The sequence below is a fragment of the Liolophura sinensis genome, chromosome 12, assembly GCF_032854445.1.
Source record: "Liolophura sinensis isolate JHLJ2023 chromosome 12, CUHK_Ljap_v2, whole genome shotgun sequence".
Lineage (NCBI taxonomy): Eukaryota > Metazoa > Mollusca > Polyplacophora > Chitonida > Chitonidae > Liolophura > Liolophura sinensis.
The window spans coordinates 15,179,094-15,197,794 of NC_088306.1; the positions used below are offsets into that span (position 1 = coordinate 15,179,094).

At 37.7% G+C, this 18,701-nt stretch overlaps 1 protein-coding gene across 1 annotated transcript in view; it reads right to left on the minus strand.

Moving 5' to 3' along the window:
* Positions 1-4,774: 4,774 nt before the first annotated feature.
* LOC135478996 (cAMP-dependent protein kinase catalytic subunit PRKX-like) overlaps positions 4,775-18,701 on the minus strand; it is a 45,746-nt gene continuing 31,819 nt past the window's right edge. The window contains exons 4-9 of the mRNA XM_064758695.1: positions 12,027-12,290; positions 10,325-10,444; positions 8,351-8,446; positions 7,859-7,916; positions 7,336-7,413; positions 4,775-7,023 (exon numbers count right to left, since the gene is read on the minus strand). Of these exons, the coding sequence (XP_064614765.1) occupies positions 6,898-7,023; positions 7,336-7,413; positions 7,859-7,916; positions 8,351-8,446; positions 10,325-10,444; positions 12,027-12,290 (742 nt within the window). The 3' untranslated portion in view covers positions 4,775-6,897. The remainder of the gene's footprint in view (positions 7,024-7,335; positions 7,414-7,858; positions 7,917-8,350; positions 8,447-10,324; positions 10,445-12,026; positions 12,291-18,701) is intronic.

The following is an 18,701-nucleotide window of genomic DNA, read 5'->3' on the forward strand; positions in this document are numbered from 1 at the left end:
TATAATCATAATAAAGATCCGAACACCAATAAACGTGACTTCCGCAGAAATTCACTTAAACCAGACATCAGTACAACTGTGGTACACAAACGGTGCCGGCATAAAAATCTGTCCTCCCAAACGAAACTGGCATCACCAGCTCATATCAATATAATGGACTCGATACGAGAGCGTCGCACACTCTCCTGGCTCCCAGTGGATGCAGCAAAAATACCTCCCCTCTGCACAGAAAACACGGCTTATATACGTTCCAGGTGGATTCAACTATTCTTAAACACAGAATTAACAGCCAATGAAATAAACGAAGCATTGAACAAGGTGCTTTCGATCCGGTCCGCGCTGTACACATATAACAGGGCCTGTTATGCTTTCACAAAGGTCCGCAGACTAACAGTACATGAAAACGTTAAATAGTCATACATAACATTACCGACATGCTATATACCAGCATAATACGCGATTTGAATCTATGCGTCGAAACAGACATTCGTATACCAGTTGTCAACCAATATGGACGTTCCAGGTCAATTATCGCAAGACCAATTCCAAAAACCACCGAAGAAGTAAGAAAGTGTATGAAGTACGAAAATAGGACGAAATCATGCAAAGAGAAGCAGTCAACAGTTGTCAATGATGTTGAAAAGAGACAAGGTATGTTCTAGGCGACTGAATGACATCAGTATTCATGCCCTGTACCATGCTAGAATATCAGTTGTCGATAACAAAATATGTATCTCAGTTGCAACTGTTCATATACCCAACGTGGCAATCAAATTGAACACCTTGAATAGACTGCTCCTAGCCCCGGTTTAAGACACAATCAAGAAGCAGAGCGCCAGAGATTCTCGACTCTCTGAATGTTGATTTCACTCATTTACCTCGAACATAACTTGGAAAGCGTCTTTCCAACATCAGTGAAAATTGTTGACTGCTTTTCTTGGCATGATTTCGTACTTTGTATATTTATCAGCCAATATTTGATGAGGCCGCCATTTTGCACATCAACGTGCGCAAACTCGCAATATAGCTGCGATACGCGAAGTCGCCTTGACCTCAGGCCCCTCGTTACCAGAAGGGTGCATGTCAAAAGATGGTATGTCGCAAATCTGACCGACTTGAAACTTACACAGCTGCTTGCCTCAGCTGCAAATTAGTCAGTTGTGCAATCACCTGTTTCCGTTATCTGGGAGTTTCTTGGGACGTATGTTTAGCTGTTGCAAAGAAACTAACAATAGTTAATAAACCGGTGCCATACTTCACGTGTGGCCATTTGCCAATTATCACACTGTCGTCGCTGCTCTTGTTTTACTCTCTAATGCTTTAGTATTATATCATGTAAGCCCCAGATTGAGCAAAATATATACAATCATGAAACATTTAGCGAACAGTGGATTCGAAATTGGGACGTCAATAACCTGAAGTAACACATATTTTTGGCCGGAAATATTTCAATTCAATTCCCGATGAAATAAAAAAAAAGTATATATGGTAAAAAAAGAAACGTACAGCTAGGGACACGAATATATAAGGATTTACAATTATCTCCTAAACCGATTAAGGTGTGTGTTTATGCAACGGTCTTTGGACAGGAAATCTGTGGATTCCCCCTTTCTGCACTTCGTAAGATCTTGGAGACAACCGATCAGCGTCGCTCTTATGGCCGCTTGGGAAGACTATTATACGTTTGAAGACCGGTTAATTGTCTTCCACCAATATGATGCACATATCTGAACTTCACAAGCCGGGAAGCTCGTCACTAACTTGTCAGAGGTCCGTGGTTTTCGCCCATAAAACGCATCGTGCCCACGTATATGAAAAACAAATTTGGCATAAAACAACAATCAAATAAACAAATCAAATAAATACGTAAATTATGATGTACATGCTGGGAAACAATTCAAAATTAATTAACCGATCTGTTCTTGTTCAAGGAAGTATATATTTCTTTTAATTATTTATTGCATTGGTGTTTTACGCCATTCTCAAGAATATTTCATTTATACGACGGCGGCCAGCATTATGGTGGGAGGAAACCGGGCAGAACCCGGGGGAAACCCACGACCATCCGCAGGTTGCTGACAGACCATTCCAAGTACGGTCGGAGAGGAAGCCAGCATGAGCTGGACTTTTAAGGACTTAATACTGTCATAAGACTGAAAAATTGTTGAGTACGACGTTAAACAACAAGCACTCACTCCTGGGTCATTGCGCCTCGCTGACGTGCTAACCTCCTCGGTCAGTGAGGCCCCGAGGAAGTATATAGGATTATTGCTTTCAGCTTTCGACATACTTAGAATGCGGCTTCAAGTCTGGGTGTTCATCAGTTACCTGGAGTGAGTGAGTGCTTGCGGTTTAACGACGACGAAGGAGTCCTAAGGGTGCATGTACGTGTAATGTGCCCCCTTGTTGCAAGACGGATTCCCACCGCTCCATCACTGAGACGGCTTACCGAAGGCAAGTAAGCTGCCCCGACCGAGTCATTATACTGATACGGGTCAACCAGTCGCTGTACTATCTTCTTTGATGGTTAGCTTCTACACACAGTTGTAAGCACATATATTATTCTCTCAACCAATCGGCATAGCTGGCCTCTTCGGAAGTTAAGCTTTTACACAGCGCTACAACAGCAGCGCTAAATAGTGAATATATCGTCATTTCATTAAGTCCGCAGAAACAGCGTCTTTGATAGTTAGCTGTTACACAATGCTATCATATCAGCGCTAAATAGTGAATATATCGTCATTTCATTAAGTCCGCACAAACAGCGTCTTTGATAGTCTTTTGATAGCTGTTACATAGCGCTATTTTAGCAGCGCTAAATGTGAAAACCTGTAGTGAGCGTCTCTACATTGCACATATACACATCAACATTGCTACTGAAGCGCTAATAACTAAATAGCAGTGATCATTACAATAGGAGAGGAAAAATAGCAAAATATCTATTGTCTAGAAAGATATTTAGTACCGTGTTAATCAAATGGGGGAGGAAAATTGTTTAGCACAGAAAAGCCGATAGTGCACCGAGTGGGATCTGGTCAATAAACCAATGTCTAATTAACGTAAAACACATACCATACACCAAAGTTTTTAAGTTGTCGTTAATCAAAAATACGTATATCATGCAGTCGCACTTTGATTGCATGTGTTCATAGATCCAACGTAGAGACTACATAAACGATCTTCAACACGGCGCGTGTCCATTTCCTGAAACCCGAGTTAAGCGCAATTAGACCATTACTTATGCGAAATAGAGCGCCAGAACCTCTGCACACTTCCGCCACATTTAATAAAAGGCTATATTCTGATGGTTAAATGTAAGAAACTTAGGTCAGCATAACAGGTAACTGACTTGCATGTTTGTATCTTTTGGGTTATACGTCGTACTCAATAATCAGTCAGTCTTCGGTCATATGACGAGGAGGAGTCATTAGATGTGTGTACATACACGTATATTGTGCCTTGTTGTGGCAAGACGGACCCATGCCGCCACTGAGGTGTCATGCCAAAACACCAGGCAGACAACACCCCACCCAGTCAGATTATACCGACTCCGGGTCAACCAGTGTTGTTTCCTTGCTCTAACGTCTCAGGGTTGAGTGCCAAGCGAGGCACCAACATGTATTATTTTAATACATCATATAATCTTTGGTATACCCCGAAACGCGTTTGGCCTCTGATTTCTCCACTGCAAGGCGGACGCTCTAACCAATAAGCAACTGAAGCGCTCATATGGCTTGCTTTGAGGCAGCAGGTGGTGCGGGACCTAGGTCAAAATTAGTTCAAATTCAAATTTTGAAGCAGTACACTGAATTTTTGTGTAAAAACAAGAAAAAGCGAAAACGAAACATCAAGGGTACGTCCCTTCACTTTGCCACAGCAAGAAAACAAATTAACTTACCGGTGCTTGTGTTATTACAGTCATTATTTTTGCTTTATTATTAAATACTAATTTGATGACGATTCGATAAACAGCACTGGAAAATGGTAACACTGTTAGCATAGGAGTGCAAGAAATGTGTCTTTCATCATTGCACAACAGACAAACATATCCAATCAGAAGTCAGAGCTTTCCGTTAAAATCAAAATTCAGTAAAAACTTTTTTTTGGTCGGAATAAATGAATGACAATAACAAAACATGATGAATGACAGTTTTTCGTGACAAAAAGCATCTATTCCAGCAAACAGAAGTAAATGAGTATTTTGCAAAAGAAGTAATTATACATTAACACTACATTAAACATGTTATCATTTAGAGTGCAAAATAACAAGGCGTTAGCAAGAAACAATAACTTATCCAACAAAGCATAAATAAGCGTCCATTTAAAGTGACAGAAGTAACAGCGTTAAAAATATATACAGCATAGTCCAGGATAGGTTAACTTCATAACGCCAGAACATAATGAAATCCAACAATTATGAATTCTAGAAAAAAAAAATAAAAGAAGTTTTCTCTTGCAAAGCCTTTGTTATTAACGGATATTTATAACAAATAGAACCTAGTGTTTGGTGACAAGATTTATTTCCTTCTTTACTATCCTGGGATTTTCTCCATTTTTCTGCATTTTCTTCAAGTTTTTGCATATAAAACATTTTAACATGTGTTTCTTGAACTAAGACAAACTCTCTTAGAAAAATAATTTAAATAGTATAAAGTTTTGTATGTATGACGATTAAACCCTTATAAGTAAAAGAGAAATTTATTTCAAAATAAAAAAAAATAAAAATAAAATAATTACATAAAGTAAAATTGGGTTCCGCCCTAATGGTGGACGTCAACCAAGGTATAATTTAACTATAGATATGGACACACATGATAAGAGTTCTATGCATCAATTCAGCATTTCATTTTAATGGCTTTGTTGCACATGTTGTACATGGATATGTTTGTTGAAAATTCCCTCTGAGCTGTAAATTTTGGTGCAATTATTACAGTTTTTTTTTGGTGGACGTGATTATCCTGGCATGAATGTTATATATTTTTAACTCCATACTCATGAATTTTTCACTGGGACGACGGAAGTCAAGTTTATGGAGTTGATTAAGCCCGAGTAAAATAAATATCGCCATTCGCTATGTCCCCTGACCAGTTTGTTGACTTAAACTTGCAGCCGAGTACTTGAAACAAATTCCTAGGTCAAAATTCAAATTACATGAGTCAATGAGGTTTGATTCAACCGGTGGTGTAGAAACTGGAATTGGTGATCAGGTCAACAAGAACCAATAACCAAAGTCCGTTTAAATCTTCATGAAAATTGTTTCATTTCATTTTATTTGATTGGAGTTTAACGCCGTACTCAAGATTCTTTCACTTATACGACGGTGGCCAGCGTTATGGTGAGAGGAAGCCGGGTAAAGCCCCGGGGAAACCCTCGACCATCCGTAGGTTGCTGGAGAAAATTGTTTCAAGCTGATATAAAAATGATCGAACATATTGACTGTTTCTCTCAGCATTACTAATGGATTCTGTTACTCCAAATTACATTGGGTACGGACTAAAGGTATATGCTTGCATGTGGCCTGAAGTTTTCGGGTGAATCTGCCTTTCACATGTCATCTTTTCTCTTGACGATTTCTTCCAAACCCACAGCACGACACAGAAAAGATCGTTCAGAAATTCACGAAAGTATAAATCTGGCCGAATCAAATGAATTTTCCAACACAAGTAGCCCCAGTGGACAAGCTTAGTAATTAACTCCTTGGGCCTTGTAATGCAAGATGTCACCATTGGTTGGTGGCGCCTTATATATACACACTTCGAGTCCCACGTCACACATTCAAACTTTGTGTATTTCATTTCAGGACTTGCAGTGAATGCTCTTAAATATATTGCTGATGCATTTTGACTGTTGTGGACTTCAACCATCAAAAAACGTATTACCACGGCCATGGTCACGTTAACAATAATTTTGGCAAAAAAAAGTGTTTGATAGCTACCTGAGATCAACATATTTTCGCCATTTTCAAAACTAACTAGTGGTGCTTGTACACCGCAATGTAATATTAAAAAATGTCGTAATCTCATTAAAACCTGAAGAATATGGACTTGCAGCATCAAAATAAACTAGTTATGCATTTAATTTGTATATTAGAATGGTGCCTTTTAATACAGACGTATTAGACGAGATCAGAGTAAAACTTATCTTCGTCAATATGCCACTTTTTTTACAGTATTCAAGTATTTTTGACCATACTTCATAAAGCAACGATGCACTTTACCTGGCTTGTAAGCAGACCACTGCCATCATGTGCTTTACCAGCCACACCGAGAGGTCCTCGGCTTATACTTATGTGACACACTAACACTTGTCTGTCTTTATAAGCTTACAATTAATCTACTACCAATATCAATATCACAAAACGCAGCACTGGAAACGAAACACAAAATTTAAATCTAGAGACATACATATAGTTTGCAGACGTTCAGTTCAATCTACAGTTTAACTCACCTAGATTTCATTTTAATAAGTTAAGTTTTGCTTTTATATCTGAGAAGAACAGTTCCATGAATTAAGTACATGTTCTGACTTCATAATTTTAATTTTAGTATTTTTGCTAAAAAAACAACAACATTCAAACACGCTGACTTCCACATCTCTGTTAACGCTCGACTTCAACTCTTCACAGGTTACTCCACGTCTAGCCTTTTTCCCAGCCATCTAAAGGGAGGTCACCCCCGGAATCAACACATAACCTGAAGAGTTGTCTCCCATAAAATAACTAGCACACAACGCCTGTCAAACTGCAACCCATCGAAAAGCTGTCCATCTCAAGTTGATCCAAACCCGGCAAAAACTTTGGACAAGGAAGACAACATTCGGAAATTGTATACAGGCTATCTTTCCAGAACGGTATCAACAACACACCAAGCAAAGAAATTCCCCCTTCCAAATTCCAGTTTAGAAAGTGCTAAAGAGCTCTTGGTGTTCTTTGGCTGCTGGTTCGGCAACCCTCCAATCGTCTTCGGGATATTCATCAAAGTTTTTTGTGTCCCCATCATGGAGAAGTTTTGGAATGTTCGGTGCCTGAAAAAAAAAAATTTACAATGGACCGTACAGTAATATAAATTCAAGGAGAGAATGCAGACTGAGTGTTGAAGGAATATTTGGATACCGGTACGCCACAGGTCTACGAAATGTCAGTTAAGCAGAAATGCATATGGCGTATCCAAATATTCCTCAACCAACAGTCAGATTAGGTCATTTCTAAATATTCCTCAGTCTTTTCAAAATAACGCTTTATCCTTTTTGAAACATTTCGTAAAGGCTCAGTGACTTGAGAAGAATTGGTGCACTGGATCTGACTCACAGTCAGTTCAACAGTTATGGCTTTCATACCTCAAGTTTCCTTGCTAAGACATCGTCCCAGTTTATTCCTCTAAACCACCGATGTCTCTTCACATCTTCACCACCAAGCTGCGATAAAAACCAAAATAAAACCAGGATACAAGTGTTTATTTTTGCAGTGAAATTGAAGACTATATATGCCTTGAACAGCAAAATGTTGATGCCAAACTTTATTATTCAAAAATTATTATTCAACAAAAAATTGAGCCATTAGGGAACATTAAATTGTGGATTCATTTGGGTTATCATACCCAAATGCTTAGTTAATTTTCTAAACTGATTAGCAATTAAAGTCCAGCCAATTTTGGGAAAGAAAAATTATGCCTCGGCATGAGCACAAAATGTATGTAGGATGCCTTATGTGTAGACCATACACGTGTGCTTGAAACGAAAAGTTGTCATGAAAAAAAAAATAAGGTCAAACAATAAAAAGATCAAAGAAGTACACTTTTTACCATTTTACCTTTCTAATACATGTACTTGTGACAGATATTTTATTTAAATATTTAAATACCTTCATGCATCCCAATCGTCTTGTTCTGTCTTGGTGCAATAATTTACGAATAAGGTCCCTATAAGAAAAAAAGGTTGTTAAACTGAATGTTGCTATTATAAACAGCATTATTCCTTTCTTTGTGCAATACATTAGATCAGAAACGGTCCATATATGTGCCAGCATTTCCAAAAACCTTGTTTACATTTTTGTTCAAAATAGTAAAAATCTATGAACATGATCCATTACAGACCTAGATGATACGGGCTCATTCTTCATTGTAATCAGTCAAACTGCTCTCACATACATCCATGAATATTATTTCACACTCACTATGATATTTCAAGACTAAGGCCATCCAACAATGACAGATTAATGGCTCTTTATTGTCAGTTAAGCAATGAGTCTTGTGCTCAAAATAATTGTTCAAGTTGACGATATCATTTTTATTTTTTCCTTTATTTCACGAACTACAAGAAGCTGAATACAAACTTTCAAGCATGTCTCACTCACTTTGCCACAGAATCCAAATGCCTTGGGAACTCTATTTTCCCCGATAGAATTTTCTGATATATGCCAAATGGATTTTCATCAAAAAATGGTGGATATCTGTAAAGAAATAAAACAATTAAGATATTAAAAACTTAAAAAGACCAAACAAACAAAAAAATAAACATTACCTTAGCACTATTGTTTTTTGGGGATCACTTGATTATTTCTGGAGAATTGCAACTTCTGCTCAAATCTTGAAATGTGTCATAGTTTGTGAATCAGCTTGGACTGCAAAGTTAACTCTGAGATAATTAGACATTCAAGGTCCACAAAATATCACAACATATATTTCAGTACAATTAACCATTTGGAGTACTACAGCTAGTAAACCTAACAACGGGATTTTCTTTATTAAAGGTTGATAAAACTGTCTCCATTAATTAAACCTGTCTCAGTAATTCAGAAAGAATGACATTTTTGTTTCATTGAACCACACGTAAGGTTTCCATGACAACCAAGAAAGCCAGAAAAAAATTTTTTTTCCCCATGTTAAGTCAAGAAAGACTGAAAAGTGGTATCATTGAATCACAGCTTTAGTTTTTCACTTGAAGTCTTCTCTAAGAAAGGCTGAAAAAATGGTTCCAGTACTACACAAAGTTTAGGTCTCAAACTTTAAGTTCTAAAGAAATGTCAAAAAAAGCTGAAAAACTACATGTAGTATCTCCCTGAACCACAGCTGGACAGGTTATTTTACAAGTTCTGTGAAGTTTATGCATGTATATGCCCCTATCTGAACAATACGTTTTTATTTTTAGCCTTGAAAATAATATGAATTATAGGCCCCTGTTAACCCAGTTTTCTAGCTAGGGGGTGGCTAAGTTGCTGAGTACTACAAAAGCAGTATATGAACAGTTCGAATAGAGCCGTACCTGAAGTATACAACTGACAATAAGTCAGATTTCACCAGCTGATATTAAGCACTTTCTCATTCCTGCTCGACATGGTTTACCCTAAATGCTGTAGTGATCCATATTTAACGACACAGGTAGACATATGTATGAAATACGCAAGACCTGGTTTTATGAGATTTCTTGTCAAGCAAGATCCTGTCAAGGTGTTAGGACATGCAAACCTAATAGGGCATTCAGACCCACATTTTTCTGTTTGTGTTCACCTGATTGTTGTCACAGACCAACTGGCTCAGCTACAGTATTTCTACATGTATCTGCAAGTCACTCCCATGCACCTGAACACACTAAATACATGACAGGTATTACTGAAATTTAAATCCATGAATTAATTCAACTAAATTATCATGTACCAGACAGAGTGTAGAATTCCCCCTATCCTAAAGTTCAAACGTAGGTCATATCCTCGAACTTATCAACAGGTACATGCATTAACATGCATTTGAGTTTTACCTGTTTATTCAGGTCAACATAATTTGTTTACGCTGAGATATATCATGCTCAACACAGATACGTGTAAATTTATGTACTATGATACATACACATATTCATCTGGAATTCGAACACTCCACCATTCAGTAAACAAGTTCACCATCCCTAATTCATACCTTTGCAAATACCGGTATTTAAAATGGTTATGGTTTAACACTATCAGTTGAACAGTAATAAAAAGAGGACATTCACCATACAAACTATAAAGAGGAATTATAAAGAGAGGCTTTAAACTTTCTTAAGTACACCTTTTATATACATGTGTACCAAAATGTCAGTCTGGCACTTTGACGCCCGAGTTTCCTTTGTTAGGATTACAACTGCATTAGATGACATATACATTATCAGAATGTTAAATAATAGTGTCCCTGCCTGTTGTAATTTTTATTAGCAAGGTTATCTGTCTCCAACATTTCCTACACCGTAAGGAAGGATCTATACGGCATTCATTTCATATGCAGCACTCCATTTAAAGTTTAAAAAAAAAAAGGTTTAAATGTTACAAGAGAGGTCTCAGCCTTCCTCCTGGACTTACCCCACCAACATTTCAAAGATGAGTATCCCTAGTGCCCACCAATCTACTGCCTTGTTATGTCCCTTGCTCATTATGACTTCAGGAGCTAGGTATTCTGGCGTGCCACACAACGTCCATGTTCTGAGAAGACAGAGAACTAATCTTCATTGTCACGAATTATTTGTATTTTTTTTATTCATTTATTTGAATGGTGTATTTCACTCATACAGCAATGGCCTTCATTGTGATGGGAGGAAACGAACAGAGCCTGGGGAAAACTCATGACCCAGCAGATTGCTGGCAAACCTTCCCACGCATGACCAAAGATAAAGTCAGCGTGAGCTGGACTTGAGCCCCTCTTCGTTCGGATGAAAGCAACATATGTACTAAGTCTGTCAGCAACCTGCGGATGGTTGTGGTTTCCCCTGGGCTCGGCCCAGTTTCCACCCACCATAACGCTGGCCGCCATCGTATAAGTGAAATATTCTTGAGTATTGTGTAAAACACCAATCAAATAAATCAAACGAACATATGTACTACATGTCGATTAGAATTTTCCAAAGGGTAAATTAGAAAGGGCAAATGCATATATAAATACAAGAATGGCAACCACATTTGAAAAAATTCTCATTACAAAAAACAGTATGTACAGAAAGAAGAAGATGTAAGTTCTAACAATGAAGAAATGAATGTATGTATTTTGAACATACCTCGGTATGTGAAATATTACAAAACTGTACCGATAATTTCAAGTCCAGTAAATACTATAGCTTGTTATCAATACATAGCGCGCCAGATGAAAGATTTATTTTCAATGTATGCTAAAAAATATAATGGACAGAAAGCACTTGAATTTAATTAGAAAAGGCAAATGCATCAATGGCCACATGTAATGGCTACTAAAAATGGAGTTCAACATTGGTTATAGAAAACAGTAATGAAACAGTTTGTAAGTAAATATGCATGCATTGCGTGGCAGTTATTACACACAGTATTAAAATAACATAATGATTCAAGTTATATAAACATTAAGCCAAGTTGAGAAAAACACACATTTAAAGGAGAAGAAAATTTAAATATCAATCAAATACCACTGAAAAGAGTATGCATTTCATCGCATGTACATGCCATAAAAAAGTTCTAATATATACCCTAAGTTCATAAATTATAAATAAAGTCAGTGCCAAAATGCACTATGGGCAACTCCATTTTGCCTGAAAACTAGTCCTGAAGTCTTTTGTGTTAGGAAGAGCATTGCCGTTGGAAACCACCGAAGTGCAGTTCGTACATTTCTGGTGGAACTCTTCTTCCCAAAAGGTAGCAAACAGTACCGTTCGTTTTCCACTTGCCGATCTGGAAACCAGAATGTTGGACGAAGTTTCCAAGTTTACAAGAAACAAGCTGGCTGTTTTAACCACTCTGATTGGCTGAGAGACAACATACCCCCAGCATAAATTACAGGGTGTTAAAGATGGAGGACGCGATGGACTCAGCGATTTATGCCACCTCTGCCATTCTCAGGCTTTGCATGTATGGCGAGGAAAAATCGCAAAATTATGCAGCAGGCACCACCAGATAGAAAAAAAGTGCTCTTTTCAGCCTATAGTGTCATGTTTTTAAGTTTTCTTCTCCTTTAACAGACAAATTTTTCATGTTTAAATAACTTGAGGCCCCACAGTACAAACATTGTACCTTTCGTTGTAATTACTTTATTAGTACTTACCTGTCCACCAATTTCTTAGCAAATCCAAAATCTGTAATTTTCAAATGTCCGTCTCTGTCTAATAATAAATTCTCAGGCTTTAAGTCTCTGTACACTATTTTTTGGGAATGCAAATAATCCAGGCCACACACAATCTCACAGGCGTAGAAATTGGCTGTGTTTGTTGTGAATCGTCCGATATTCCGTAACAAAGAAAATAATTCTCCACCAGGTACAAACTCCAGGAGCATATACAAGAATTTCTCATCGTGATGTGACCAGTACCTGGTGGAAATGAATAAAAAACACATGAATAAAAAGTTGATCAAATAAAAAAAAAGTAGTATTTTTTAATTTATAAATATAATAATCATGCTTACAACAATAAATCATGTAAATGATGTAAAGTATTGATACCACTTTATAATTTCCAACAAATAAAATTTCATTCACAAAGTAATGAAAACCATCCATTTAAAATACATGATGTCGTACGTGGGAAGGTCTACCAGCAACCTCCGGATGGTCGTGGGTTTCCCCAGAGTTTGCCTTGATTCCACCCACCATAATGCTGGCAGCCATCATATAAGTAAAATATTCTTAATTATGGCGAAAACATCCATCAAATAAATAAATAAAATACATAATGAGCAACTTTTTCAACATAAACATGACGAGACTATACCAATAAATTTGCTGAGAACTACAGATACACGTCATGGAGAACTACTACTACACGTCATGGAGAACTACAGATACACGTCATGGAGAACTACAGATACACGTCATGGAGAACTACAGATACATGTCATGGAGAACTATAGATACACGTCATGTAGAACTACAGATACACGTCATGGAGAGCTACAGATACGGAGAACTACAGATACACGTCATGGAGAACTAGAACTAAAGATACACGTCATGGAGAACTACACATACACGTCATGGAGAACTAAAACTACAGATACACATCGTGGAGAACTACAGATACACGTCATGGAGAACTACAGATACACGTCATGGAGAACTAGAACTACAGATACACGTCATGGAGAACTACAGATACATGTCATGGAGAACTACAGATACACATCATGGAAAACTACACATACATGCCATGGAGAACTAAAACTACAGATACATGTCATGGAGAACTACAGATACACGTCATGGAGAACTAGAACTGCAGATACACGTCATGGAGAGCTACAGATATGGAGAACTACAGATACACGTCATGGAAACCTACAGATACACGTCATGGAGATCTACGGATACACATCATGGAGAACAAGAACTGTAGATACACGTCATGGAGAACTACAGATACACGTCATGGAGAGCTACAGATATGGAGAACTACAGATACACGTCATGAAGAACTAGAACTACATATACACGTCATGGAGATCTACGCATACATGTCATGGAGAACTAGAACTACAGATACACATCATGGAGAGCTACAGATATGGAGAACTACAGATACACATCATGAAGAACTAGAACTACATATACACGTCATGGAGATCTACGCATACATGTCATGGAGAACTACAGATACACGTCATGGAGAACTACAGATACATGTCTGTGACAAAATTAATGTAATTAAAGAAGAAGGACAAGCTGTAAAACATCCTAGCACTTTGGTAGTATATGGTTTTCCATTTATTTTGTTTTAGGCTATCAACCTAAATGAATAAGGTGGTAATAATATTTAATGTGTACAAACAATGAGGTTTTCGGCCAGCTGGCTTAATTAAATAAATGTCAGTCTCCACCATAAATAGATTCAGGATGATTTTTTCATCATGTCAAGAAAAGCCTAATCGGCTATCAAATATGTTTTTCCATGACCTGAACATATACACTATTACGTCATACACTAAAAATGCCCACATGCCTGCAAGTTTACTTAGAATGAACAGCACTGTCATTCTTCAACCTTTTCGCATGTTTGCAAGGTGTTTATTCAAGAAAATTCTGAGTGCATTATTTTATGTAGACTGATAAAATTATACTTTTTGTTAAGCCCTGAAATTGGCCAATCCAGTCAATGTAGTCTTGTCTCCAAAATCAAATTAAAAATATGATAATTGCACTGATAGCTGCTCTTTCACATGGCAAATAGGTTAAGGAATTATGGTAGACACTTTTAAAAGAATACAGAAGAACAGTGTATATACTCAATGTATACAGCCAGTAACATCATGCTAGCTCATAATAATTCACCAAAGGCATTCCTTAGATTCCCTAAATTCCATCAGATATACAAAATTACATTTACTATTACACACAATTCCTTGTACATTTGTGTACAAGTTCATGAAATCTTACGTTGAATCTGTGTTTAGCCATATAGTCATCCATGAAAGCTACGGCCTTCATTTATTCTCATTAAATATGATTTTACATCCCAAATGTGAACATTCATTACACATCTGCAAGGCCTGCGGTTTCTCGGGGATCTTGCAAACTGCACACAAAATATTCCATGTTTCTGAAGGAACAGCATTTAAATGGAATGATCTGATAATTATAATGATAAATACACACATCAATGACACTACAATCATTCTGACCTGGCCAACCTTTCTGACATGAATGGAAGGGCCCTTAATATGTTAAGTGAGTAACACACATGGTAAAGTCCAATGTTCTCTGAAGGGGGAACACCTTTCATCAGAACTGGTTCACATGTAGTCTACATACCCTTTAAGAGGAACACAGTCTTACATGCACTAAAGGCAGAAGACCATTAATATTAATTAAGCTTTTTCAATTTGAAAAAGCTGTTTATAAGATTAACATCTTTGTTTATGTCATATGTTTCAGTATTAAACTATTATATTCTTATCCTATCCTTCTTGTGAACATGTCAAGTGTACATGAGTAAAAGCATTCATCAGGGTATTCCAGAATAAAGAAAGCCAAGTTTAAAAAAGCAACAATTTTAGGATTTATAACCTTAAACAACTGGTCACAATTTACAAAATATTTGAAACAGTACAACAAATTTTTTTTACACTGTAAAAAGTATTTGAAAACAAGACCTAGATTACTAGGTACTAGAATTTCATAAAAAAAAAACAAACATAAAAGCCAGTTTAAACCCTTAATTTTAAATTGTTTTGCATTTATGTCACAACAAAACTAAAGAATTGAAAAAATTCTGAGACAAGTCACACTTTACTGAAACCTGTTAAAAATGATTTTTTTTTTACCACATTCTGAATCATATTTGAAAGTATACCCCTCTATTATACACCAAAGAGCCAACTAATATATGACTACAGTACTGGCCAATTCCTACTGGGGCATAAAAGGCAAATTCTTATGTTATTTTACAGCAGCTCGAGTTTGTTTCTAATTGAATTTCTGGCAGCCACCCATCTATTTATGCTACAGCTTACTAACTGCATTTGGTATGAGGATCTTGTCCACTGTTCTATTTTCATCCTATCACCTTTATTAGACAGCTTGGGTTAAGGCTTTATCCAGAGGCCCAGTTCTTCACAAAACTACACCAAGATTATGTCCTAGCTGTGCATTGATTTTTTCCCCTTCCGCTGCCAATCATAAAACCCTAAACTCAGTTCTGGTGAAAAAATTGTGTGCCAGGCCGCAACAAAAGTATACCAGTGATTGTGAGCAAAACTTTTCTGTGTGACGAGATTCGTTCATCAGGGAAAAAGCTGATCAGATGTGGACCTTTGGCTTTGGTGGAATTCGGGTCACAATATATGTGATACCCAGTTTTGGGAGAAAATGGTTAATGACAATGAGAAGAAGCTTGGAAAATGTCCAACGATTTGATTTGAGTTGGTCGACTGGCCCGATGAGTACAGCTTTCATTCTTGTATCAATTGATGAGGAAACAGAATTGAAAGAATGATACACACCACTCGGCAATTTATAAATAAATGTGTAGAAAATATGCAGTAGAAAGAAAATAAAACAGAACTTGTGAAAAAAAAAAAGAATATAAGTTGTACCAGCTAGGCTATAGCTGAGCCTTAAACACTGGGCAATCTGTATAATTCGAGAGCCTTTGTTGTAATTAATGGGCTCGGCCTAATTATATCCTTTCAGGATAAATTGCATAATGATAATTAATCTTCAAATATTTTTCTTTACAAAGCAAATTTTCAGTTGAAAAGAGAATGATAAATTTCTCATCAGATAATGACTTTGGATGAGATATAATTTGTCATCATTTACTTATACCCATTTACCACATTTATATCTTTATAGCCATTGAAATTCATACACATGTACTGCAACACTTCACCCTTTCTTCCCACCGTATGGCGGCAACCTATGAATGGTCGTCGGTTACCTCGGGTCATTTCCAGTTTCCGCCCCCCCCCCCCCACCCATCATAATGCTTGCCGCTGTCATATAAGTGAAATATTCTTGAGTATATGACATTTTGGAAGCTGTTTATTTGAGCGTAATATACATTACACAGGACATCATTCCGTGTAGACTGATAAAACCATAAAAGTGAAGCTCTGAAATTTGCCAATCCAACCAACGTCATTTTTCTCGAAAATCACACTAAAACTTGCTCGCTTATACGTGAGAAGGTGACAGAATCAGGAGAACATGTGCATGCAGTACAGCTCCGCAATCCATTTAGTACAACCATGGCAAGTATCAAACTGTAAGTTCATTAAATCTAAGTCTCCATCAGAATTGACAAGTTACTTTGCCACAGCCCCAGTTCGGCACCATCCTATGCATAGCACAAGTCGTTTGTGAATTGGGCGCCTTGACGGCCGTTAATCTAGAAAAGCGCCTGTCTTCGGAACTGGCTTTGATGGAATAGGAAACTTCATTTCTACAATGTAGTTTTCCGTCTGACAAAGTAATATGTCAGAGTGATCCGAAACAGCCTTGTTTTGCCGGGTGGGCCAGAGCCAAATTTATCACCAACAGGATCCCCCCTCCCGTGATCTCCGGAATGGCCTGGTGATTCCTTCCCTAAGGTCAGCTCCCACAGGAATAATGAACCCATCAGCGACACAGGCAGTAAACCTGGTCAGCTAACGCTAGTTTACACTCGTCAGTCTTAACCCTGACAGCCGGACCATCAAGATTTAAACCTCTGTGACCTGTTTTCAAAATTTATTTCCTGCAAAGCCAGGAGAGTGGTAATTAGCCGTAACCCACTGCCCTGTCTCACCTGCTGGTCGGGACAGTTGCTGGGGCAGAAGTCATTTTTGTCCTTACTGTAATTCTTCATCCTTTCTGAAGGCATTATTTTGTGCTGGCTATAAAATTATAGTTTTTCTGAAGTGCGGACACTGGCCAACTCAACCAATATAGTTTTGTCTCCAAAATCAAACTGATAACTTGTACTGGAAGCTGCATGAGGGTTGTCACTGTATAACTGTTTCTAAATATTGTTTTTTTTTCTTTTGTTTTGTTTTTTGTGAAAGCCTTTGGAAAGTACAGTTTTGTACACATTGACTGAGCTTCACTAATAAAGATAATATTATTACACATTTTTACAAGTCCCGGGATAATACTTTAATGTACGTGCAGCGTCCTTAAATCAAGTACAGCATTTGACCTCAAATTTTGCCCACGAAAGTACATTTTGGAGCCAAATAAAGACAACAAAGTGTTACTTGTTCAGCACTTTCAGTAGGACATCATCCTATCTTTCTAAATAAACCACAACTCACAGAATCAGGCAAAATGAGTGACTTAATTATTTATTTATTTAGTTGGTGTTTTACGCCGTACTCAAGAATATTTCACTTATATGGCAGCGACCAGTGTTATGGTGGGAGAAAATCGGCCAGAGCCTGGGGTAAACCAACAACCATTTATAGGTTGCTGGTAGACCTTCCCACGTGTGACCGGAGAGGAAGCCAGCATGAGCTGGACTTGAACTCACAGCGACCGCATTGGTGGGAGGCTCCTGTGTCATTAGACTGCGCTAGCGCGCTAACCAACTGAGCCACGGCGGCCCCCGACTTAATTAGTCATAGACGTTATTTTAGGTCAAATACATGCACTAATTAGATGTTGACAGAATTCATACTTAAGCAGCTTTTCCCATCCTTTTTTGTCAACAAAAAGATTGTACCTACATATAAGTACTTGCCCACGTGTATCCTGAAGCTTTATCTAGCGATCAGTCTCTCTATCTTCCTGAAAAATTCTTGTGCACTGTAAGTGATAATTCCTAATTACATGTTGACAGATTTCATACTTATGTGTTGACAACAAAAGGATGACTGATGGCACAGAGCACACCCGGTTCTCATTCTCCGCTTATGGTGAATGAACCAATGATTAAGCATTACCCCAAGCAACTTTTCCATCTTGATCCTTGCTAACAAGACTTTTATGTGTTGACAATTCCTAATTACATGTGGACAGGATTCACCCTTATGTGTTGACAACAAAAGGATGACTGATGGCACAGAGCACACCCGGTTCTCATTCTCCGCTTATGGTGAATGAACCAATGATTAAGCATTACCCCAAGCAACTTTTCCATCTTGATCCTTGCTGACAAGACTTTTACGTGTTGACAATTCCTAATTACATGTGGACAGGATTCACCCTTATGTGTTGACAACAAAAGGATGACTGATGGCACAGAGCACACCCGGTTCTCATTCTCCGCTTATGGTGAATGAACCAATGATTAAGCATTACCCCAAGCAACTT